The sequence below is a fragment of the Cervus canadensis genome, chromosome 33 (genome assembly GCF_019320065.1).
Source record: "Cervus canadensis isolate Bull #8, Minnesota chromosome 33, ASM1932006v1, whole genome shotgun sequence".
Taxonomy (NCBI): domain Eukaryota; kingdom Metazoa; phylum Chordata; class Mammalia; order Artiodactyla; family Cervidae; genus Cervus; species Cervus canadensis.
The window spans coordinates 3,752,612-3,779,547 of record NC_057418.1 but is presented as its reverse complement, the minus strand read 5'-3'; the positions used below and the strand labels follow the sequence as shown (position 1 = coordinate 3,779,547).

Sequence of the window (26,936 nt, the reverse complement as noted above, 5' to 3'; positions counted from 1 at the left end):
CGCTGAGTAGAGGTCACTGTGCTATAAAGTAGATTCTCACTAATTATCTGTTTTATACATAGTAGAGTGTATATGTCAATCCCGATCTCCCAATTCATCCCACTCCTGCTTCCTCTCTTGGTATCCATACATCTGTTATTGTTTGTGTCTCTATTTTTGCCTTGCAAATGAGTTCATTTCGTGCATTCATCAAAAGTGAGTGCATCATTTTTATAGATTCCACATAAAAGCAGTATTATACAATTTCAGGTTATTTTAATATAAAATTATTTAATAAGAAAGTTAATTTATTTTAACTTATTGGCATCTGTATACAAATATATTTCAGATCAGATTATATATTATATAAATTATATATATTTCAGATTATTATATTATTTCAAATTATATATTTCAGATCAGATTATAAAATATGTATTTATATGACTGTGTGACACACAAATATATTCAACAATTATATTTTCTCTGGTAACTTATTGTTATTTGACTTAATTTGATGGTTTTCTATGGAGAAAAACTTTGAAAGATTTGGTCTTTTATTGCATGTATAATGATACCCTCTTGATATCACTCAAATTAATGTCATTATTTTCAAAACTTTATTATCAAAATGGATCACTGAATTAGTTTTTAAAAATCTCAAGTAGACATGACTGTTAAGCAGAATCTCCCAACTTTACTAAACATCACTTAGTAGTATTTGAAAAAAATAAAAATCAAAGGAATGAAAAAACAGCCTCTGGCACATTTTTGTTTTTTTATAGAGAAAATAACATTTTACAATTTATTTTAAGTAGGGTTTATATAGGTTTTTTCTTGCTATTTAGCATGCTTTCTTTAACATTAAAATGTATCATTTACTGTGGAAGTGGAAGGGTCAATTGCTCAGTTGTATCTGACTCTTTGCAACCTGATGGACTGTAGTCTGCCAGACTTCTCTGTCCATGGAATTCTCCAGGCAAGAATACTGGAGTGAGTTGCCATTCCCTACTCCAGGGGATCTTCCTGACCCAGGGATTGAACTTGGGTCTCGTGCATTGTAGGCAGATTCTTTACCCTCTCATTCACAGGGGAAGTCAGATAATGTAATATTACTAGTATAAATTGCCCAGCTTCTCTCCACTAATTTTTTAACATGTTCAAATGTTAAGTTAGTTTGTATATAACATTGTATTTTATAGCAGATAAAAACCAGGAATGACACAAGAAAGACAGATAACGATGGTGTGAAGGATGACGCACTAAATGATGTACTTTCATTTTACACCTGGTTGTGCTGGTTAATTTGCTTTTTCTGTGCAAATATTTTTGTTTTTTCATTTAAAGAATTTAAAGAAAAAAAGTAACTTGAAACGCTGAAGACCATTATCTACCAACACCGACTGTTGCTCTCATCACTTTCCTGGTACCCAGAGTGGGCAGACCAGGAGACTACCCCTCACTGGACAGAGCAGAGCAGTTTTGATTGGATTGCGTGGCCACCTCTTGCAGAGGTGGTGCATCTGGCTTCTGGGAGGAACGGAACAAGCCGCTGGCAGCTTAGGGAACAATCTTTGTCTTTATTGGCGTTCATCTGGGAAGACTAGCAAAGGGAAGGGAAGATAGATGGAAGATTCTTAACTATCAGTGTTCTGGATGTGATAAAGAGTACTGAGCATATTAATTAATGATCCACTCCATTTCATATCAGGGTTTTATAGGCAGACGAATTACACCACTGTTATACCACGGTAATATAAGCCCATAATATTGTTGGAGGCATCTGCTTTTAGGTTCCAAGCCAAACACCTAACATCATAGAAAAATAAAGCATAAAATATTCCAGAAAAACATGGCTCTAAAACATCAATATGTCCATTCCAGTCACTAAGATATTATTTTCAATGCTAGTCCTTCAAAATATACTTTCCAAGTAATTAGATTTTCTCCTCTGTCAATCACAATTTATCTTTCTTTTAATACTTCTGCTATTTTCACTGTACTAAAATAAAATCTTTGAATAGGTTATAGAAAGAATACTTTTTGAAATAAAGACAATCTCACTATGACTGTGATATCTATACAAATTCCCTGAGAATAGTTAAAGGCTGTTCTTTTGATAATAATTTAGAAGCCTTCATCAATTAGGGAAATGGAACAGTACAAATTTCATTTCTTAGTTTCTTGATTGGATTTGACTTTTTAAACAATGAAACATTTAAAACGTGCTGGCAAGAAAGATATTCATGTACAACTGAGAAAACCATTAATTTAAAGGGCATCACTCGGTTTATACTATTTTATGAATTCTGATAACAAATACTGGCTGAACAATCAGGCCAATTATTCAGAACAAAGACTGATTTGAGGAACATTGTTACTGCCATTCCTCAAGTTTCAAAGCAGTAATTTTGTTCCTCTGCTTTCTGTACTAGAAAGTAAAAATGGGAATATTCTGAGCCTGTTCTGATTTCTTTGTTTCAGGATTTGACTCTTTTCTTCTTAGGTTATCCTTTTTTATACCCTAATTATTTTTCTCTGAAGTACCTTTTAGAATTTCTCAAACCAAGTCTAATCACTTTATCACTTTGTCAGTCTAATTCTTCAGATAAACAGAAGTTGTGTGCAGAAAATAATTGCTGATTTTAAAGTGTAAAACTTATAAAATGTTAGCCATGCAAAACTAGGAAAATAAATGATCCAAGGCTGCCTTTAAATGAAGATACCTGAGGCAGAGATTTCTATAATCAAAATGAAAGGAAGAACGCATGTGTAGCAGTTTGAATGGTAACATGGACAAAGAGAGAATTATTGGTAGTTAAGATAAATCCAATCCAACTCTTACAATTTCTGATGAACAAGAAAAGGAGCCAAATTATAATCCACAGTACTACCTTGCACACCTTCCTCTCCTTATTTCCTCACTTTTCATACCCAGTAGCTACAGCCAAGTCACCTATGCTCTCTCCAGATACAACATCCACTGAACCTCAACGGCTAACTACATACACACGCTCTAATTTTGGCGGTCCCTTTCTCATCCACTCCCACACACCAGAAGACAAGTGTCCAGGAGTGAGTTTGGCAAAGACAGAGCTCATAAACAGAGAAAACAGGCAGAGCAGCCAGGCTGGACTGTGAACACGCCTGACAACATCATTTCCCCTTGTTGTGTAACATCGAATGAGGTAGACGTATTCAGAATGAAAATCGCTAGACAGAGTTGCAAGTTACTTCCATTAATAATAATACTAATTTACTCAGGTTGACCATGTTCCTGTTACTGTGCTGAACGTATTAGAGTTTAGCTAACTTGGAACTGGTAACATTAAACTATGTAATAATTCAAAATAAAGCTATTACAGGTATTTCTTTGATCATTGATGATGCATTCTTTTACATAATCTAGCCATTAAAGTAGTATAGTGCAATGAAATAATTATAGGACTTAAAGTTGGAAGATGTGGCTTCAAATGTCATTTCTATCCATTTTTACAATGTAAAATGAAGATAATTTCATATGACTGTTACGAGAAACCAGTTGAAGGATGTATGAGGAAGTATTGGATTTATTATGCAGTTATTAAAAGGTAACAAAATAATTTACATTGGTTGGGTAATTCATATTGGGTCGAGAACTGCTTTGGTATTTTTGCCAGTTTTCAGTAATGTTATTTATGATTTACTTTCTTCTGTGTTTAAAGTGCATCATCTAGAATCTGCAGTTGTTTATTTTCCTTCTATATGTTCTTAATATATAGCCCCCATTATCAACTAAATATAAGAATGATTTTACATATTTTAATGGGAATGTTCTATTTTGACTATTCAAACACATCTAATTAAGTTCCTCAAATGCAATTTTTAACTTTTTACTCACATGAAAGTGAAAGTCACTCAGTTGTGTCTGACTCTTTGCTAACCCCATGGACTACACATTCCATGGAATTCTCCAGGCCAGAATACTGGAGTAGACAACAAAGCACAAATAAATACCTTGAGAGAATCTCTCATTCATAAGGGTGAAGTTTGAATTGTTTTCAATATTGAAGGGTCTAGTTAAATGGAACTACTGCAAATTATCATATAGATAACATTTTGCAAACAAAATTTTCATTATCACGAAATTTGTCTTATGAGCTACTACTTAAACTCAGTATCACTTTTGATTTGCTTCTTTATCAAAAAATGGAGGAATGGCTTCTCTTTTAAGATTTTTTTATACAAATATTTTACAAAGTAACAAATATGTTTCATCTTTTGTTGTAGAGGCTCCTTCTGAATTGTTGCTATTTAGTCACCCAGTTGTGTCTGACTCTGCAACTCCATGGACTGCAGCACACCAGGCCTCTCTGTCCCTCACCACCTCCCGAAGTTTGTCCAAATTCATGTCCATTGCATCAGTGTATCCAGCCATCTCATCCTCTGATGCCCTCTTCTGCCTTCAATCTTTCCCAGCATCAAAGACTTTTCCAATGAGTCAGCTGTTCACATCAGATGACCAAAATACTGGAGTTTCAGCTTCAGCATCAGTTCTTCCAATGATTATTCAGGGTTGGTTACCCTTAAGATTGACTGATTTGATCCCCTTGCTGTACAAGGTACTCTCAGGAATCTTCTCTAGCACCACAATTCGAAGGCATCCGTGCTTCGTCACTCTGCCTTCTCTATGGTCCAGCTCTCACCACAGTAAGTGACCACTAGGAAGACCATACATAGCCTTGACTATATGGACCTTTGTCGGCAGAGTAGTGTCTCTGCTTTTCAACACACTGTCTAGGCTTGTCATAACTTTCCTGCCAAGAAGCAAATGTCTTTGATTTCATGGTTGCAGTCACCATCCACAGTGATTTTAGAACCCAAGAAGAGGAAATTTGTCACTACTTCCATCTTTTCCCCCTCTATTTGCCATGAAGTGATGGGGCCAGATGTCATGATCTTTATTTTTTTTAATATTTAGTTTTTAGCTGGCTCTTTCACTCTCCTCCTTCACCCTCATCCAGAGACTCTTTAGTTCCTCTTTGCTTTTTGCCATTAGAGTGGTATCATTTGCATATCTAAAGTTGTTGATGTTCCTCCTGCCTATCTTGATTCCAGCTTATAACTTGTTCAGCCCAGCATTCCTTCTGAATTAGAGAGCAGGTTAACTTCTGCAGTGCTTTTATCCACAGTTCTGCAGCAGAGTTTGGAAGAGGTAAGGGATCTGTATGAGGTCACGTGAACACCTTGATTTTGACCTTTCTGGTAATGAGAGATTCCTGCAATGCTCATCCATTCACTCATGTATCAAACCTTTTTTAGGGCCATGAATGTTAATGTGTCACCTCTACACCATGGCAAAAGGCCAGTGTTTGTATTCAGCAGTGCTTAAGAACATCATCTTTGGAACCACATTAACTTGGGCTAGTTAAAGTGTTGGCTCTACTATACGTATGCAGTGTATTCAAACAGAATTTCTTTGAATTAAATGATTCTATTGTAGCTTCCCTGGTGGCTCAGATGGTAAAGAATCTGCCTGCAATGCAGGAGACCTGGGTTCGATATCTGGGTCAAGAAGATTCCCCTGGAGAAGGGAATGGCTACCCACCCCAGTATTCTTGTCTAGATAATCCCATGGACAGAGGACCCTGGCGGGCTACAGTCCATGGGGTCGCGAAGAATTGGACTGAGCAACTAATACTTTCACTTACATACAAAAATGGTAACTTGACTACATTTTATAATATGATTACTCTATGCATGCGAGCCCAGCCACTTAGTCATGTTCAACTCTTTGTGACCCCATGGACTGTAGCCCACCAGGGTCCTCTGTTCATAGAATTTCCCAGGCAAGAATACTGGAGTGGGCTGCCATTTCCTTCCTGACCCAGGGATCAAACCTGCATCTCCTATGTCTCCTGCATTGGCAGTTGGAGTCTTTCCCACTGAGCCACCTGGGAAGCCCTTGATTACTCTATACAATTTATTAATTTTATTATATTATATTATGTTTTTACCTTTGAATGTTTTGAGAACATAAGAAGTAAAATTTATCTCAAGCCACGTTACTGTAATTTTTCATCCACTTACATGAACCTGCCCTCAAGTCAACCCCACCATTGAGCGCATGATCCCAACACTCGTAGTGAAGGAAGAGCAGGTGAGTAAGGAAGAAAGCTGGGTGAAATCCAAAATCCCATTCTTGTCACTGGCCTCCTTTCAGTGGATTTGATGAGGCTGCTCCACCCAGTCTTTCCATGCTGGGGCACACCTAGCCTGCTTCCATCACATTTTTCCTATGCTTACCTTTTCCCAGTTGCTGTCACAAGTTTGGGATATGTCCTATCTCTGATTTCCTCTTTTGCCCAGACATGCCCCTTACATGTACCATGCAAGGGAACCCCTAAGATCAGTAAATAGGGCCTGTGTTCATAGGAAGGCATGTTACTGGGAAACTTTGTCCTGATTGAAAAGTGACAAATCTGTTCTTGTCTGCCTTGGCCACAGTGCTCACTAGGCCCTCAATAGCTGTTCGCTGGAACGGAACATGTTCTCCCTCCCACCACCAGATTATAGTTGAAGCCTGAGGAGAGGAGAGAAGGGGGCTTTGTCTGGTGGCTCAGACACTAAAGTGTCTGCCTGAAATGTGGAAGAACTGGGTTCAGTCTCTGGGTCGTGAAGATCCCCTGCAGAAGGAAATGGCAACCCACTCCAGTACTCTTGCCTAGAAAATCCCATGGACGGAGGAGCCTGGTAGGCTACAGTCCATAAAGTTGCAAAGAGTCGGACACGACTGAGCGACTTCACTTTCACTATTATCTCCAAAGTCTTAAGATATCAGGATAGAGGACAGTCTTTTCTTCAGCCAGTTGAATGAGAAACCAAAATATCCAGACATCAAAAACTCCACGTGGTTTTTCTAGGACAAGCTCCAAAGCCTGAGTGTGGGTTTGCAGGCTCCTTTTGTTTTGGCCAGCAAGGTATTCTAAAACAAATGTAATTTAAATATCTTTAAGTGAGACAAGTACTTTCTGGTTCTATTAGTTTCTGTCATTCTGTGTTTGGCCCTTATTTTGCCACTTCTCATTTAAACTCTGAAACCAAGTCCAACTTTATTTTCATTTCTCAATTTTCTCTATTCATACACCTAAGGAGGAACTAAAACTCTGCATGAGGAATCAGCAATTTATACAGGAAAAGATTAGCTTGTTCTCTGGACTACAATAGGCTAGGGGATCCAGGGTTGGTTTTATCCATTTAATCCAAAATTATTTTTTTGTCAATGGAATGGCTTGTTTGTCTTTCACTTGCATACTTTTGGGAAGGCAGATTCTGGCAAATGGTAGTATGCAAATTAAAAAAAAAGAAAACAAAATCAGTCCTGGGTGTTCATTGGAAGGATTGATGTTGAAGCTGAAAGTCCAATACATTGGCCACCTGATGTGAAGAGCTGACTCATTTGAAAAGACCCTGATGCTGGGAAAGATTGAGGGCAGGAGGAGAAGGGGACAACAGAGGATGAGAAGGCTGGATGGCATCACCAATTCAATGGATGTGGGTTTGGGTGGACTCCAGGAGTTGATGATGGACAGGGAGGCCTGGCGTGCTGAATTCATGGGATCACAAAGAGTCGGACATGACTGAGTGACTGAACTGAACTGAACTGAGAACTTATTGGAAGCCCAAGAAGTAATTTTTCTAAGGCAAAAAAAGATGTCTAATGCAAGGAGTTAAAACTGATATATATACATACAATATAAATATATAATATATATTATATATGTGTATATTATACATTATATTAATAATTATGTATTAATGTATATATGTATATTAATATATTATATATTATATATGCATTATATACATACATACATACACACACACACACACACACACACACACACACATACATACTGGGACTTCTCTGGTAGCTCAGTCGGTAAAGAATCTGTCTGCAGTGCAGGAGACCCCAATTCAATCCCTAGGTTGGGAAGATCCCTTGAAGAAGGAAACGGCAGTCCACTCTAGTATTCTTGCCTGAAGAATCTCATGGTCAGAAGAGCCTGGCAGGCTACTGTCCATGGGTTGCAAGAGTGCTTTAGTAACTAAACCACTATATATATATGTATATGTATAATACTTTGGCTGTCCTATGCGGCTTGTGGGATTTGGTTGCCTGACCAGGGATTGAACCCCCACCCTTGGCAATGAAAGCATGGAGTCCTCACCACTGGACTGCCAGGGAATTCCCAAGAGGAGTCTAGTTTTAATAATATAAAAATATTTTTATTTATTATTGGGAGAGAGGAATAGCTACTTTATTCAGAAAGCCAGCAGACTGAGAAGGTTAGTGTCCTGCAAATTTTAACTCCTAAATCATTCTTCAGTTTAATATTACTACAATATTCCTGTTTATTCTGTTTGTATCTAATCTGAAATAATAACACAGACTCTTAACAGGTTAGTAATTGCAAGTGTGTTATATTCATGATTGCAAAACCATTTTGATACATTTGTCTGGTCTGAATGACTCAGTGTCTGGAGGCTCATGGTACAGAAGAAAATATGGATTAATTTGATTAATGTTTCGGGTAATTCTGGCACTGTTCTGTGTTTTGCAGAACATCATAAGTCATACAGTTCATTGATTCCATATCCTTGGGCTTGAGATTAGATCTTTTTATTCAATGTGCATGTCATTCATTTTATAGAGATGTTATCTATTTGTTCCTAAGTAATTAAATAATTTCACTTATTTTGAGCATAATTTGAAAAGTAGGGTTAAATTAAGAGGCAAATAAAGTTAAAAAGTTACTCTACATAAGATAAGGTATATAATGATAGAATTTTAGTATTTTCAGACTTCTAATATACCATCCTCAACTTCAATCTTTGCCTTGTACACATTCCATGAGAGCCTCACCTGGCTATTTTTTTTTTTTTTGACAAAATCCTTTGTCAATCTGCAAAGTAGTATTAATTCACCCAGTGGCATCAATCTGTCTTCTAGCTTTTTTGGTCATCAATTTGTATCAAGTCCCATATCCATCAACAAAACAATTTTTATCTCCATGGACATTCAATCAATTTGATACAGACTGGTCTCAAATGGCAAATGTGCACAAGGGCAAATTTACTTTTTTTTTTTTGCAAATTTACTTTTAATAAATGTATACTCAAAACTTAAAAGGCAAAACAAACTGCTCCTGGCAAGTTCAGGTTCTCTGAAGGCAAGGACAGATAAAGATGGCAGGGAGCAGCTCTAAGTTATTCACGACTAAAGCTCATGAACTAACTGGATTGTACTGACGAGAACCAAGTAACACATTAGAAATATGGAGGGTATACTGCCTCACCATCTTTATTCCTTCTAACTCCAGGCTCCATGGAGAGAGAAATGACTAAATCTCTATTTTAATAGCTGCTGTCAAGTATTTTGCTCTGTAGGGCCTATTTCAGCAGTTCCTGGTGGCAATATATGGCATTTCCCTGATTAAGAGCCATTTTATAACTTGTGTAATTGGCCACAAATCAGGGGAATGTCATAATGTAGCAGGAAAACATTCCCATCTCCGTCAGAGCCTTGGCTTGGATTTCTGGAGGAATTATTACTTGAGTAGTTTGTGGGTTTTCATTACTTTAAATAATGTACTACCTGAAGTACAAAAAAGGACATTTAAACTAATGAACCTTTCTGTCACCTAACCCTGGCTACCACACCTGTCCTTGGATTTCTTTTTCCCTTAGAGAAAAAACTCTTGAAACATAAGATTCTTTTTCCATTTTTATAACACCAGTGTTTGTGGGGAAATAGAGTCAACGACAGGGCTGGGAGCAGGGTGAGGAGACTCAGCATTCCCCTAGGTGTGGAATTCAAAGGGGCCCCCCAAGACTCAGTGTTCAAGATAAAACGTTTTCATGCAGTATTTTTTTAATCACATTTAATTCAAAAAAGATCAATATGAGCAAAATATTAAACACTTTCAATAGAAGCAGAATCTAACCCTGCACTTGTATGGCCGGACCTCCCACCTCACCCTGATCTCAGCTCTGGGCGAGCGCACTGGGGTGAAAGGCATGATGACCAAGTAACGGGGTGACCCGACTCGCCAGGTGAGGAGAGCAGGTCTGACTCTACAGCTATTGTTCAGGCTGAGATGAATGCAGTTTCCTGAATAGGATTATACATATAACGGGTCATATTTCACCTATGATACGCAATCCAAAGCATTTACTGTCAGAGTGCTATCCATAATGGAGACAAAACGTGTAATCCCATGCCAGCCCCTATTGGAAATCAAAGACTATTCATTGAGAGCATTGGCAAATATAAATGATAAAAATATCTTTTCTTCCTAAGGTTAGTAAAGACAAACATTATTCTTTTATTTAAAAAATATGCTTATTTCCTGAATTGAGATAGTCACTGTGATACTATACACCAAAATACAAAGCTAAAAAGAAGATCCTGCTACTGTCCTTAAGAAGATGGATGCTAAGCTCATGGCTGTGATGATTCGACAACTCTGTGAGAAAGGGGTACACAGAGGAGGCATGTAATCCAGATGGGGTGCCAGGCCTCCCAGAGATGATAACATTTGGACTAAATCTTGAAGGTCTGGTAGAAGGTAGTTGGTTGGAAAAAAGGGATGGGGAGGAGTTCCAAAGAGAAGAATGAACACTGCAGAATGTGGAGGTTTGAAATGGCAGCAAGTTTTCAGAGAGCATGAATATCTCAGTAAGGCTGGGGAGCTGGATGCAAGGCAGAAAAGGGGAAAGAATGAGACCAAAGACAGAAACAGGAGGCAATTACATGAGAACAGGAGATATTTGAATGAAATAATAAATATAATAACTTATCTAGAATGTGGGCTGTATTGAATTTTTAATGCAAAACCCATGCCATATCAAGGCAGATATTTTATGCATTTTGATCTTTGAATTAGGGATAAAATACACAAAAATGTATTTAGGAGGCAAAAACTTTTTCAGAGATGTGCCCCACTAAATCAAAAGCTGCACAAAGATATTTATACTTATTCACTCATTTGTGACTATAATTTCTAAAGTCAAAATAGGTGGCATTTGATGCTCTTTAAAAGTTGCCATACTTTAAAAATTAAAAGTTCCTCTACTTAAGACACAGATGAAATGATGTTACAGAAATTAGGTTTAAAAATTCTGAAGTTAAAAAAAAAAAAATCTGAAGTAATGCCCAGTACAAATTGATGTGTGAAGGCAAAATATAGTAAAACTGATAAGATAGTTTACTTGCATTAAATCTAGATAGTAAAAATAATCGTTAACAACCACGGTGCAACGATTACATTTTTCCAATAATCTGATAAAATATCCTACCAATTACAACTACAATTACACTGAAAATAATAATAAAAAGAGATCACACTAACCTTTTACATCATTTGCTAACTTCTTGGCTTCATTAAGAATTCCGAAGCTTTTCTGAAGAGAACCTTTGGCACCTTCCTTTAATGAACCCTGAGGACCTGTTGCCTGTGGGCAGAAAAAGAAGTGTCACGTTTCTAAAACCAAAGAATGAAGGAGTCGAGCTACCCTGAAGGGAGCTGGTACACCGTTCACCCTTAGGAAAGCATTCTGAACTATGCATGCAGAATAATACATTATCATCATGTATTTGTGATTAAAGTGAGGAGATGAGAAGAAAGTCTAGAAGAGAACCCTTGGGAATCCCAACATTTATTTAAAGGCAGGTACAGAAAGTGGGGCTGGCAAGGTGGTTGAGATTCCAGAAAGGACAAAGGGAACCCAGGAGAGCATGATATCAGAAATCGAGAGACACAGAAGTGGCTCAGAGCGCGGTGAGTGGCAGTGTTGCATGGCCGTAACTGGTTAGGACTGTCCAGCGCTGTCAAACGGCCAAGCAGACTGAGAACTAAGCGCGTCCTTGACTTGATCCCTAAGCACGTCTCATTCCAGCTGTGGGATAAGTGGAGGAAGCATCTCCTGTCCCCTAGGTGTTGAAATGAGGAAGAACAGTGTTCCTCTTCTGAAGGTATCTCCAAGTATTAAAATAAAACCTTCTAAATGACAGGCTCTGAGCCACAATCATCTCCTAGCAAAGATGGATTTGTTGAGGCTTGAACTAAGAGAGGTGTCACAAAGATAATAGAGTGAGATGGGAAAGGATTGCTTAAAGTAAATGTTTAGTTATCTATTTTAATAATGTTTGCATGTCAAGAGTCATTACATACCAAAAGATAAACCAAATAGGGTCTTACAAATTTAGATCTTGTAAATTCTAAATTGGAAGAGTATTTCAGAGTATAAGAAAAGCTAGTGAATGCTAAATACTTACTGTTGAAGTTATAAATCTGAACTCAGGTTAGCCCAGACATAATACTCTTCAACTACATTTCCAGTGGTTTAACAACATTTTTTATCATACCATTTGAACACTAAACTAGGAGAGATTAGAGATTGCTACTGTTGTGGTAAAATTTATTTTAAGGTGTTATTCCAACAGCTTTCACTTAAATAATCTATTGCTTATAAAACAGATTGATTAATACTATGATATCTACAAAAGGCCACATTGGAAACATCTACATAAACAAAAAGAATCTGTGCATTTATATCTAGCCTTTGCAAAAAGAGCTGCCTGACAACTCTGACAAATTATGCTGTGGGAAGTGGACACTCTCTTCAACTGAGAATACAGAAATTCTTGGTCCTATGGTGTCTGTGGGGAATTAGATACAGTAACGTCATTTAAGTGTCATTTATTTTGAAAAAAAGGTAAGAGTGTCAATATCAATGGCACAACTCCAATGTACCTTACTCAAAAAAATAAGCCTCCATTACCTACTCAGCTTCATATAGAATTGTTCCAAATTTATATGCCATTCTTACTCCCTTGGTTACAGGTTTCCTGAATCAAAACAGATTAGAGAAAGGAAATTACAAAGAAAGAAGAATGAAGATTCTCTAAGCACATGAAAGCAGCCGAAGTAACAGCTGACAAAGTGACAATGAGGAAAGAACACCGACTTGGAGAATCTTTAAATCTCAGCAATCCAAATCTATTTGGATAAGGATGAAACAGGCTTCAGTAGATGCCAATATTGACAATGATGATCCGGAGCCATCAGGATAATACTAGATGGAGCTAGACAAAGCAATCAAGCAAGGGAGCAAGCTTTCCCCAGAGTCTTAAGGTATGAATTCCTTTCTACAGGACCATGGTCTGGTGAGAATCTAACAACCAATATTTTACAGCTGATCTTGGATATGCAAAGGAGGCAAAGGGGTAAAGGAGGGAGATAGAGTTGACTTGCTATGCATAAGAAAATTAATGAAATGACGGGAGAGAAAAGAAGGGCCGGACAACATGAAAAAGGCTAGTCTGAGCTGTGGAAATTCGGAGGGACTAGGAAGAGTGATGGGCAATGTTCACTTTTTTCTACTTTCTTACACTTTTCAACAGTTTCAGTGAGGTATAAATAACCTTACCATACTTAAAATTTTCAATTTGATAAGCTTTGATATTTATACACCCATGAAACCGTCAAACAATTGAGGTAGAGAACATACTCATCATTTCTTTTCATACCCTCCCTCCCACTCCTCATCCTTCCTTATCTCCACATAAGCACTACTATGGTTTCCAAAACTTTTAGTTTGTATTTTATGGACTTTTATATATTAGAATCATCCAGTATGTAGTACTCTTTTGCTTGTTTGGCTTCTTTCATTCAGGGTAATTATTTTGACATTTATCCATGTTGTGTGCGTATCAAGATGTGATCTCTTTTTTATTTACATAAATACATGTGTGTGTTCCATTGCTCAGTCATGTCCAACTCTTTGTGACCCCATGGACTATAGCCTGCCAGGCTCCTCTGTCCATGGGATTTTTTCCAGGCAAGAGTACTGGAGTGGGTTGCCATCTCCCACTCCAGGGGCTCTTCCTGGCCCAGGGTTCGAGCTGGCATATCTTGCATTTCCCACCCTGGTAGGTGGATTCTTTATTACTGTACCACCTGGGAAGTCCCACATGGAGATGTCCCAATCTATTTATTCATTCACTTCTTGATGGACATTGGATTACATCAGCTTTGGCTATTCTAAACAGAGTCACTATTAACATTTGTATACAAATCTTTGTATGAACATATGATGATTTCTCTTGGAATGAAAGACCTCTAAGTGGCGTGGCTAGACTATTTGGTGGATATATGTTTACGCTTTTAAGAAACAATCAACATGCTTTCCAAATTATCTGTACTATTTTTAATTCTCACTAGAAGTGGGTAAGAGTTACAAATGTAACTATATCCTTGTCACTACTTGATATAGTCGGTCTTTTTAAGATTTTAGACATTCTAATGGTGTGTACAACATTTGGGTTTTAATTTGCATTTTCCTTGCAACTAATTATGCTGAGTATCTTTTCATGTGCTTTTCACCATCTTCTTTGGCTGTGTCTGTTAAAATTTTTTGTACAAGTTTTTATTGGGTTATTTGTTCTTAGTGAGTTTTGAAAGATATTTATGTATCATATGGATACAAATCCTTCATCAGATATGTAATTTGCAAATACATTCTTCTAATTTGTAGATTATCTTAATAAACGGTTCTGTGTTTTAACATTGTCAGAATTTTTCCATCTAGGTTTATGAGGGATATTGGTCTATAATTTTCTTTTTTTTCATAATGTCTTTGGTTTGTACCATAGTAATACTGGCATTATGGAATGACTTGGACATATTTCCTCATTTTCAATACTCTGAAGAATTAATTACTTCTTTATAAAATGTTTGGTAGATTCACCAGTGAAATCATGTGGAACTGAATTGTGTGTGGTGTTTGTGTGTGTGTGCGTGCGCATGTGCAGGTGTGGATGTATATAAGGGTTTTAAAATACAAATTTAATTCTTTAATAAGTATAGGGCAAAGAAGCACTCCAAAATAATAAAGAGCTGATGGCATAACAGCAACGTACCAACAGTCCAGGTTTAAAAGACAAGTCTTTCATGTGATGACAGAATGGAAAAGACTAACATGATATGGGTGAAGAGAACTGCTTCAGTTTGTTGGAATCTGGAGAGTTCCTTTTCCAACACTGCTTAGTAAGTCACTGAAGCACATCAACAATATCAGGCCTGTTGATGAAGCAGCATTTTCCAAGCTAATTATACTTCATACATATTTATAAGCACCACATCTGAGTTTCTGAGCCGTTGTCTACAGCATATGTGAAATATAAATGAGGTTCTTAAGAGTTGCAAGATATTTTGTTTCCTGCTTTTTAGAGATTGTATTTTTATAAATAAGTTATTCTCTCTATATATATACATATATATATATATATATATAAAAATTACCTAAAATCTTTTATTACATCACACAAAATAGGATCTAGTAGTATATATAGGTTGCTACATGTTTTGTTAGCTAATAAATCATTTATGGAAAATGTGAGATAATTTAAATCATTAGAGAAGGAAAAATACAAGAAAAAAACCGATAAAGTCTACAAAGATTTAACAGAGGCTTGGCACTTAATTGGCTTTTAATACATGTTAGTTTTCTTCTTTCTACTATTTGTTAAATATTCATAGTGACTTGTTAAGGCACCATGTCATTGATTAATAGCTGAATGAATCGATTGATTTACCTAATAAAAGTTTATAGCTCGTTCAAGGAGAAGGAAATGGCACCCCACCCCAGTACTCTTGCCTGGAGAATCCCATGGACAGAGGAGCCTGGTAGGCTACAGTCCATGGGGTCACAGAGTTGGACACGACTGAGTGACTTCACTTTCACTCTTCACTTTCAAGCATTGGAGAAGGAAATGGCAACTCACTCCAGTGTTCTTGTCTGGAGAATCCAGGGACAGAGGGGCCTGGTGGGCTGCCATCTATGGGGTTACACAGAGTCGGACATGACTGAAGTGATTTAGCGGCAGCAGCAGCAGCAGTTCTTTCAAGCACTGGAGTAAGCTCTGATATTCACAGACGGAATGACTGCCTTCTCTAACCGAAGTGCAGTGGAGTGGTAGAGTGCAGTGGCAAAATTCCTTATACAGAAAATGATTACTGCCACAATGGAGCATGGAAATATCTAGGTGTGTGTTGTCAGAGGAGGCGCTCTTAGGGAAGAAGATAACCCACATGTGACTGATTTATTATTTAAATAAGCAAATTTTAAAGTTATTGTTTGTATTTCTTTCTATATTCTTATTATTTTTCTAAGTGGCCTTCAAATAACTTCTTTATTAGAGATAAATTTCCTGAATTCATTGAAAAAGTTGGCACTAAGGAGAGACATATAATTGTTGTTTGTTTTTGTTTTCTATAGAAAGTACTAGCTGAAAATTCATCAGCATGGTTTATAACTTATTTTGTTATGAAATAATTTATTTTAGAAGACAAGTCTTGCACATTTCCAAAGGGGATAATTTGTCAAGATAATATGTGACTTAGATGATTATAAACTTAAAATATTTTTAATAAAGAAAGCTGTCCAAAATGTGCAGAGGTATATGTAAGGACTGATAATTAGCCGCAATGTGTTTATGTAAAATATATGTCAGAAAAAATTTATATTTGGGCATGTTAGACTGTTGCTAAAAATTAGGGAGAAATTTCTTACTATAAGAAAACAAGTTCTTAGAAAAAATGGTGGGTCTAGTCTTGTATATATTTTAAAAGATATAACTTTTGAGAATATTGAAAAAATGTATGTGATGCTAATTAGATATATTAAGCTATAAAAACAGTTATGCAAAAGTTATCCATTTGTACAAAAACCATCTGTACAGGAAACGATATGGACAGATAATATTATAAAAGTGATCGTGGTTAGTGAGATTATACACATTTTAGATTTTCTTCCTTTTGCTTGTCTGTATTTCCTATTTTTGTATACTGGATATGAACTGCTTTTGTCATAAAAGATCACTTTCAATTTTAAAATAAGAAAATCACCGTGTATTGATTTTAAATGTGTTTTTAAATAACCTACATTTCAAAAATCTGCAGGATACTAAAATGAAACACTAAATCAAAAATGAGTTCAGAAACAACCCAAAGGAATGACTCTGGTCAAAAATCTGGTGAAAGGCTGTAGATCCTGGCATCACATAATATCCTAAGATGGGACAGAGGTTAAATGAGCCTCTGGAGGACTGAAGGCAACTGAGAAAGGAGACCAAATGATGGAATAGAAAGCCTCTAAAAATTACTTATGAGAATTTAGAATTCATGACTGTGAATTTGCAGCTCGATAATACCAAGAAAGACAATCAAGAGAGGATTTAAAAGTATATTTAGGCCTCTCTGGTCATCTAGTGGTTAAGAATCCACCTGCCAATGCAAGGGACATGAGTTAGATCCCTTGTCTGGGAAGATCCCACATGCAGTGGGCAATTAAGCCTATGGGCCACAACTCCTGAAGCCCATATGCCTAGAGAATGCCTAGAGCCCCGGCTCTGCAACAGTGAAGAAGAGTCCCCTGTTCTCGGCAACTAGAGAAAGGCCACAGCAATAAAGACCCAGCACAGTCAAAACTAAATAAATAAATCTTTTTTTAAAAAAAATAGTATATAGAATAAACCTGGCTTAAAACTCAACATTCAAAAAACTAAGATCACGGCATCCGGTCCCATCACTTCACGGTAAAGAAATGGGGAAAAAGTGGAAACAGTGACAGATTTTATTTTCTTGGGCTCCAAAATCACTGCAGACAGTGACTGCAGCAATGAAATTAAAAGATGGTTACTCCTTGGAAGAAAAGCTATGACCAACCTAGACAGAGCATGAAAAGGCAGACGCATGACTTTGCCTACAAAGATCCATATAGTCAAAGGTGTGGTTTTTCCAGTAGTCATGTATGGATGTGAGAGTTACCATAAAGAAGGCTGAGCACCGAAGAATTGATGCTTTTGAACCATGGTGTTGGAGAAGACTCTTGAGAGTCCCTTAAACTGCAAGGAGTTCAAACCAGTCAATCCTAAAGGAATTCAACCTTGAATATTCACTAGAAGGACTAATGCCGAAGCTGAAGCTCCAACACCTTAGCCAACTCATTGGAAAAGACCCCGATGCTGGGAAAGACTGAGGGCAGGAGGAGAAGGGGGCGACAGAGGATGAGATGGTTGGATGGCATCACTGACTCAATGGACATGGGTTTGAGCAAATTCTGGGGGATAGTGAAGAACAGGGAAGCCTGGCGTGCTGCAGTTCATGGGGTTGCCAAGAGTCAGACGTGACATAGAGACTGGAAAACAACAACAGGTATAGTAACTGAGTGAAACAGGTTTCACCAATCACAGTCTGAGCGCCATCGCTCCAGCGCCTCTGGACGCCGCTGACTGTTGCCATGGAGTAGGGACTAGACAAGCTATTGAGGGTGGCATTGGTGGGTATCAATGAGTCTTGATTCTGAGTAAAGACAATGGAGAAATGTCTATTGATTTAGAGACCATCCTTAGAGGGCTTATGCCTTTCTTTCCATTTAATGTCCAGAATCAAACTCAACATGGCAATTTCACTTCCTGATTAGTCCTATATTTATTCCTGTTGGTGGAAATCTCAAGTAGCAGGTCTGAGAGCACTGCTGTCTTGAATAAAATTAGTTTAAATTTACATTGTATTATAGCATCACCCCAAAGAGTTTCTGTGTTGCTGACTAATCAAACTCTTTGATTTCATTTCTAACAATTTATGCCCTGAAATTTTAAATATATCACATTCTGGGTAATAAAACAGAAGCTTGTTTCTCTGCTTCCAATAGATTTTTAAAAGTTACTTACTCAAATCAGTATATCATGTTAGCTGGCTTAAGGAATACCATTTTCAAACACAGATTCAATATTTTTCTGTGTAACTTAGACCCTCACTGACTTTTTCATATTTGCTCTTGCACAAATCAGTCAGTTCTTAGATAAGTTGCTGAATTGCTGATGGAGAAAAAATGCTCACCAGTTTTATTGACAGATTCAATTGTCAAACCTATTACGGATTATACTACTTTTTCCATTAACACTACACTGGTATAGAATTTAAATTCCAATGATTATAGATATTAATAAGAGGTCAAAATTACTGTTTGAATAACTTCTAAGTAATGGCTGACAGAATAAAATACAAGGTATATGTGAGTTAAAGTTTAAAACTTAACTGACACTATATTTTATCAGGCCTTTGATTGCAATGTGTATTCTGCTAATATTTGCAGTTCTTTATGTAGGAAATAAAAACTCAAAAATGACCTTGCAAGTATTCTTTATGTATTTTGGTTCATCCAATTACACAAAGCAAATATTAAATAAGACAGACCGAAGAGAAGCTATGACCACATTTCTAAACAAATACTCATTAGAAATACCTTAATGTTTAATCATACTATTGCAAAATTCACAGTATTTGACTATATGATTTATTGACCAGTAGCAGTGGTATTAAAAGAATTTAGCTACGTAAGGATTCAAAAACTAATTTAAAAAGAAGAGATTATTAGGAATAACACTACTAATATTAAAAGAAAGAATAATAAAAATAATAAGAAAATAAAAAATGTAATAAAGGAAAAGAATAAATAAGGTAGTAAAAGTTGGAAAGTGTTATTTTTACTAACATGACAATAAAAACTTAAATGATAATTTATGGTTTGAGGACAGGCCGGAATTCTATTTATCTTTATTCCTATGTGTTTCATAATGTCTCTATATATGAAGTACAATAAATATGTGGCTTAAAAAAAGGTTTAAAAACAAAGAAAACATTGAAAATGTAGACATGCTTAACACCTCATGTTAATAAACAGTTCAGAAGTTACCTATTAGAAGCACCACAATTGCATCAAAGAAGGATAATTGGAGACTGAATATCAAACCAGGTTAAAAAATAAATTTTAAGCTTTGGGGATTATTAACTATTGGCATTAAGCCAAGAAAGAGATCAGAAGAGAATGTGCAGTTTCTTAGAAAGCTACACTTCAGCTGACACAGCTCAGCATCCAACTTGTAGGCAGATCTTCTAATCCTCAAATTCTGACTATCTTCTTCCCACATCCTGATTAGGAAATTTCAGCACACCCCTTGAACTTAATTCTAATCACTAAAACAAACAAACAAACAAACAAACAACTTACAAGACTACATTTAAATTAAACTACTATTAAACTACATTTAAATAAATATTCATAGACGATTTCAATCTAAGTAGGGAAATAAATTTTATATTTCTTTTGAAATTTTCTTCTCTATTCAAGGAGTCCCTTGTGGCAGTGTAAATATCTAATCTATTCTGAAAATCTGGAGTATCCTAGCCTTTCTAGATTCCTAGTATCAGTGTTTGGAGATGGGAGGGAGCAACTGACATTTAGTGATCAGCTACTGAACACCAAGTATTACCTATATGAAGATCACAGAATCTAGTAAAAGTGAAATTCTCACAGAGTTACTAGTGTTTCTGTCCTCATGAGGGCTATTTTTAGCTTAACTTTTAATTCTGGAGACATTCTCTTTTGGGAAAAGGAGGTAGGAGTTAAACAGAATGCCATGGTCACCAGAACCTGAAGTCACAGAGCAGAAAGCAAGCAGAGATTCAGCATATTTTAAAACTCCTGACGCTGCAGCTGTGCGCTCAGGGTCTGACCCAAAGTCTTTTTTCTCTAGATTATTTTAAGATATTGTTTTCTCTTTCTCTTTGACTTCCATAGTCTAACAATGATCTTGCCAGGTATAGATTAAATTTTACTTCTCATGAAGTGTGAGTGCTTAGTCACTCAGTCGTGTCTGACTCTTTGTGACCCCGTAGTCTGTAGCCCACCAGGCTCCTCTGTCCGTGGGGATTCTCCGGGCAAGAACACTGGAGTGGGTTGCCATGCCCTCCTCTAGGGGATCTTCCCGACCCAGGGATCAAACCCAGGTCTCTGGCATTGCAGATGGATTCTTTACTGTCTGAGCCACCGGAGAAACTCATTTATCGTGAAGGGCTTTCTTTGAGAAGTTATCTTTCACCAGCCCTTGAAAATTTTCAGTCTCTCTTTGACTATTACTACTTCCCTGTTCTCACTCTTTCAACTTCTGAACCCCTGATAGATTTACATTGCTTTTTTACAAGGTATATTCCTTGTCTTTTACACTTCTTTTATATTTTACCATGCTTGCTGCATTCTGGGTAATGTATCAACTCTTTCAATTAATTCATTCTCTTTCTCCCTTGTTTAGCTTTCCCATTAATTTTTAGTTATACTTACTATATACTTTTTATTTTTAGAAATTTTATTTGCTTCTATTATACATTTCCATAATCTTCTGTAGTTTTTCTTATCACTCTTTTCTATTTTTTAACATTGCAATAATTTTAAACACTTTTATTGTATATCCTTTCAGATTTTTGAAAAACTTCAGGATCATGTTATATACTTTGCCTGCCTACCCTCTTTCCTAGTTGATTATTTACGGTGTAGCTAAACAGACCACTTTTCTGTGCCTTTCTAGATATTCTAAGGGTTGCAAGAACCAATTCCTCTCTACTCTGTTAAAATTTTAGCTTGGAAAGTCTTGTACCATGCGAACTTCAATCCATATGTAAAAATATATGGTATAATTTGGACTTCAATCTGTAGGCTTGTGGTTTTAGTAGCTTATGAGAGACATTTTTCACAACTGGGGCATGAAAAGAACCAAGATTCCTTGGCATGCTCTGGTCTAGAGGGAGTGCTCATTGATGAGAAAATTGTTTGGAAGTCTCACAATTTTGCATACTTTCAAATAGTCAAAAAAGACTCCTTCGTTTATAGGTTTAGGATGATGTTTCTGATGTTTTCTCTCCCTGCTCAGGCTTTTAAAATCCAGCCTCTAGACATATGATCTATATTTATGTTCCAAATTCAGTGAGTCACTAAGATGCCAGCTTTAGGATGTGCTATTATGCTTCTCTTGTTTTTATTTTCAGATTACCCTTTTGTTTCCTCTTTCCAAAATAAAGTATGTGTTAAATTTTGGGAGTTAGAGCTTTATCTAACATTTCTGTGAATTTCTCACATTAGGAGGGATCTAATTAATTCAGGCTGCTATGTTATCAGAGCTCCCTGACAATTTCTTTCTAGTATCCTTATTTTCTAACAGGGTTTTTCTCTCTATCAACCTGCTACATAAGAGTAAATTTACAAAAATCCAATTTATTCTCTAGACTCTCAACCCAAAAGCAAGAAAAAACTCCTTTTGAAGTTTCTATGGATTTTTACTCTCCTTACATTAAGGAATTAACAGTGGGAAGTCACTTTACAACAGCAGTTCACGTATTTATTTGGAACAGGTGTCTAAGGCTTTGCTGCTGCTAAGTCACTTCAGTTGTGTCTGACTCTGTGCAACCCCATAGACGGCAGCCCACCACCCTGGGATTCTCCAGGCAAGAATACTGGAGTAAGTTGCCATTTCCTTCTCCAATGCATGAAAGTGAAAAGTGAAAGTGAAGTCACTCAGTCATGTCCAACTCTTTGCGACCCCATGGACTGCAGCCTACCAGGCTCCTCCATCCCTGGAATTCTCCAGGCAAGAGTACTGGAGTGGGGTGCCATTGCCTTCTCCGATCTAAGGCTTTAAACCTACTTAATTTTAGGTGTATTTTTCTCTTGGAAAATTTTTCCAGATTTCTCCCCCTCTCTGTAATTCCTATAAAGTCTACATAACATTTACACAGCACTGTTCTTTACTAACTATCCCACTATTATTTTTTTTATGAGAAAAAGAATTACTTACAAATTACCCTCACCTTCTTCTGCATTTTACATTATTTTTGTTTGGGAAAGATCATGCTGCAGATATTTAGACTCACAGCTTCCAGGAATGATGCATAATTGCATCAGCTGACAGAACATGGTTTGGAGAACAAAGAGGAAGACCACATTGAGCACTGGAGTTGAAAGTCAGTATAAATTCTCAATTTCTAATGCTGATTCTTAGAGAAGATCAGACTAAACACTGAGCCTGAGACTATTAATAACTGAGAAAGAGGGTTCTGGATTAGAGAGTGTGTATGTGAGAGAGAGAGGGAGAGAGCTTTAGACGGTAACAGAGATTGTAGTGTAAAGAAGAGGGTACAGAAGAAAATAAAGAAATCTTCAGCTACCACGGGACATGAAAAAGTGATTCTTTTTATGCAAGATACCTAGGGAAGGTTGGACTGCCTACGTTTTCTACCCTGAAGTGTATATCACAGAACACGTTCCATTCACTCTGAGAAAAAGAGAGAGGGAGGAAGGAAATTAAGAAAGGAAGGAGGGCAACGTTTCAGGTTGACGGAGACTGTGTGGTTATTATGTGATAACTCTTCATGATCTTAACGAACAAGAACAATAGAATCCATTCTACATTAGCCTTCCGTTTTGTCGCTGTTGCTTGCTGTTTGGATATACCAGATTCAAGTGTACATCATCTAAGAACTTCCCAGTGGAAAAGGGCAGAGGGTCTCATCTCCCAATGCCCTGAAACCATGACTACTGTCATCCCAAGGCTCCAGCAGCATATAAAATCTATTCCTCATCTACTTCTAAAATCAGATCTGGTTGATAAAACAGGTTTTAAGTTCACCTATGATCTGGAAATGTTTTTCAAGATTTAATTCTCTGTTGTTTTAGAGTCTGAGGACTTTTTATAGCATCAAAGCAATTGAGATTAGAAAGAAATTACTGGACCTTCATATTCTATTTTTGAAAGAGTGATATATTTCCCTTCTCTTTTTCCTTGTGCCCACCAATGAGAAGTATGAAATGAGATGTTATCTTTGAGACTGTGTATAGGGGAAACAATAATTTTATACCAACAATACAATAATAGTAATTTTCCCACCCAACACTAATGGAAAATTGGAAGTATGAAAGTGTTAGTCACTCAGTTGTGTCTGACTCTGCGATCCCATAGACTGTAGCCAATCAGGCTCCTCTGTTCATGGAATTCTCCAGGCAAGAATACTGTGAGTTGCCATTCCCTTCTGCAGGGGATCTTCCTGTCCCAGGGATGGATCTGGGTCTCTTGACTGTAGGCAGATTCTTTACCATCTGAGTCATAAGGGAAGCCCATTAGAAAAGTAGTAGTGTTTGTTTTTTCATAAAGTTTATGTTCCTATGACTAAGCTAGACAGTGTGTTGAAAAGCAGAGACATCACTCTGCCTAAAAGGTCTGTATAGTCAAGGCTATGGTCTTCCCAGTATGGCTGTGAGAGGTGGACTGTAAAGAAGGCAGAGTGTCAAAGAACTGATGCCTTCGAACTGTGGTGCTGGAGAAGACTCCTGAGAGGTCCTTGACAGCAAGGAGATCAACCAGTCAATCTTAAGGGAAATCAACCCATTGGAAGGATAGATGCTGAAGCTCAAGTTCCAGTATTTTGGTCACCTGATGTGAACAGTTGACTCACTAGGAAAGCTCCCGATGCTGGTAAAGATTGAAGGCAGAAGAAGAGGGAGGGCATCAGAGGATGAGATGGCTGGATGGCAACACTGATGTAATGAACATGAACTTGGGCAAAATTCGGGAGATGGTGAGGGAGGGAGGCCTGGCGTCCTGTGGTCCATGGGGTTGCAAAGAGTCAGACATGACTGGGTGACTGAACAACAACATGCTCCTAAAATAATATTTCATTTTGAGATTTAAATAAATTAAATATGCAAGATAAGAGGTTGTTGCTGTTTACATAGCAACTATACTACAATATTTAGTTGTTTATAGACTCCACCTGCTCACTATTTAATTAAAATAAAGGATCAACTTTCTTCTCACTCATATTTTCCTTTCAATTACATTGTTGATTACATGTGCATTACAAATAGGTAAACTTAAGCAGATTTTTAAAAGTGAAGTGGCTTTAAAAATGTCAATTATGCTTTAAGATTATTCCACCATTCATTTGGGGATTTTTTTCCCTATGTTATTTTCAACGCTTTTTTTCCTTCTCATATTATCTCACATCCATTTTCTTCACAGTAATAATTGGTTGTTTTATTGCTTGTCTAACACGTCTTTTTTCCTCCTTGTATAAATTCCTCTTTTGCTTCTTTGTACTTTGTTTTTAATTCATTAAAGACATTCTTCCTTCTTTGTAGGCCTAGATTCAAATGACTCTTTCATACATAAATAATAAACTTAATCTTACTCTTCTATGTTTATCTATAGCTGTAGCAATAATACCAGCTCTTACATTTATGAAATGCTAGTTCTACCTAGGTAATTGCTCAATTTAATGGCAAATATATTTCTTTTCTAGCACAATAGAACTACATTATAATGAATTATTAAAATTAAAACTTTATTTATTCTGTTCCCGAAACACAGTCTACCAATCTTTCTGACCAAATCAGTCTTCTGTGTGTTTGCTGATAGCCATTTAATAAATCAATGATTCTCTTTAGCCTTTACTTAGCAATTTTTCAGACATTTAATTATTTTTACACAGCTTATGGGGACGGAATAACAATAATAAGTGGACATGCTGTATGCATTAAAACTTCTCCTAGCTCCATGTTTGAGTTTGGCTAGCCTATCATGTATAAGCATCAGTGCTGAGGAAAAGTGAATATTTCATGTTGGCGTGAAAATGAGTCTCCTAAGTGTGAAGTGATAGAGTCAATTCCTAGGTAGGTTAAAAAGAAGGCTGGGGTCCCTGAGGCGGCAAAAGGGGCCTGGGGCTCTCAAATCAGAGATAGAGGTCTGGAATTCTCAAGGAGGAGGAAAGGACAAACACCTTTTCCCCCCTGTACATTCCTTAGTCACATAAAAGGTTTTTTTCTTTAAGCCTGGAACTGATGACTACACAACAAACAACTCAGTTTAAACTCTGTACTAAGGATTATATAACAACAATGTATCCTCCTTGAGGACAGTTTCTCCTCCCTGAAAACCTTCTGACTAATCCTGATATCCTTAGAATGTATATTATGGGAATGGGTCTGGTAGGATCTTTCTATTGTTAAGTTCTAATCCTGTCATTCTAAAATGTAAATTGTGGGAGTGGGTCTGGTAAAATTTTTACAGCCTTGAGACATTCTTTTGATTTACTGTAATAACTAATTAAAGAAGTATATAACTCCCTTGCTAACACTAGTGAGGGGGGCACCTCTGTCCCCCTTCTGATGTCTGTGTCAGAAGCTGTCTCTGTCTCTTTTCAGACTTTAATAAAACTCTGCTGCACAAAAGCTCTTGCAGGATCAAGCTTGGTCCCTGGTCCCGAAGCTAAATCTTCTTTGGAAATCAAGAATTGGACACTGTTCACCATAAGCTATCATCCTGGGGGCTCGTCTGGGATCTTCAGGACAAGGCAAGAACATTCAGAGCTCTAGGCTCTCTGCTTTCTCCATACACAAGTTTTCTGCTTTACTGTACTAGCTCTGTGGTGCGCTTGAGCGAATGAATGACATGCCCTGAGCAAGGCAAGCAGAGCCCAACTCTGTGGTTTTGCGGTGCCTCATAAGGACTGAGTTCAGTTCAGTTCAGCTCAGTCTCTCAGTCGTGTCTGACTCTTTGCGACCCCATGAACCGCAGCACGCCAGGCCTCCCTGTCCATCACCAACTCCCAGAGTTTACTCAAAGTCATGCCCATCGAGTCGGTGATGCTGTCCAGCCATCTCATCCTCTGTCATCCCCTTCTCCTACCCCCAATCCCTCCCAGCATCAGGGTCTTTTCCAATGAGTCAACTCTTCGCATGAGGTGGCCAAAGTATTGGAGTTTCAGCTTCAGCATCAGTCCTTCCAATGAACACCCAGGACTGATCTTCTTTAGGATGGACTGGTTGGATCTCCTTGCAGACCAAGGGACTCTCAAGAGTCTTCTCCAACACCACAGTTCAAAAGCATCGATTCTTCGGTGCTCAGCTTTCTTCACAGTCCAACTCTCACATCCATACATGACCACTGGAAAAACCATAGCCTTGACCAGACGGACCTTTGTTGGCAAAGTAATGTCTCTGCTTTTTAATATGCTATCTAGGTT

General features: G+C 37.2%; 1 protein-coding gene across 7 annotated transcripts in view; it reads right to left on the bottom strand.

Annotated features, from left to right (window-relative positions):
• The window catches only part of LAMA2 (laminin subunit alpha 2), a 693,967-nt gene that overhangs the window by 90,175 nt on the left and 576,856 nt on the right, over positions 1–26,936 (bottom strand). For all 7 annotated transcript variants that reach the window (XM_043457137.1, XM_043457138.1, XM_043457134.1 and 4 more), the window contains one exon: positions 11,373–11,475. In XM_043457137.1, coding sequence (XP_043313072.1) covers positions 11,373–11,475 — 103 coding nt within the window. The remainder of the gene's footprint in view (positions 1–11,372; positions 11,476–26,936) is intronic.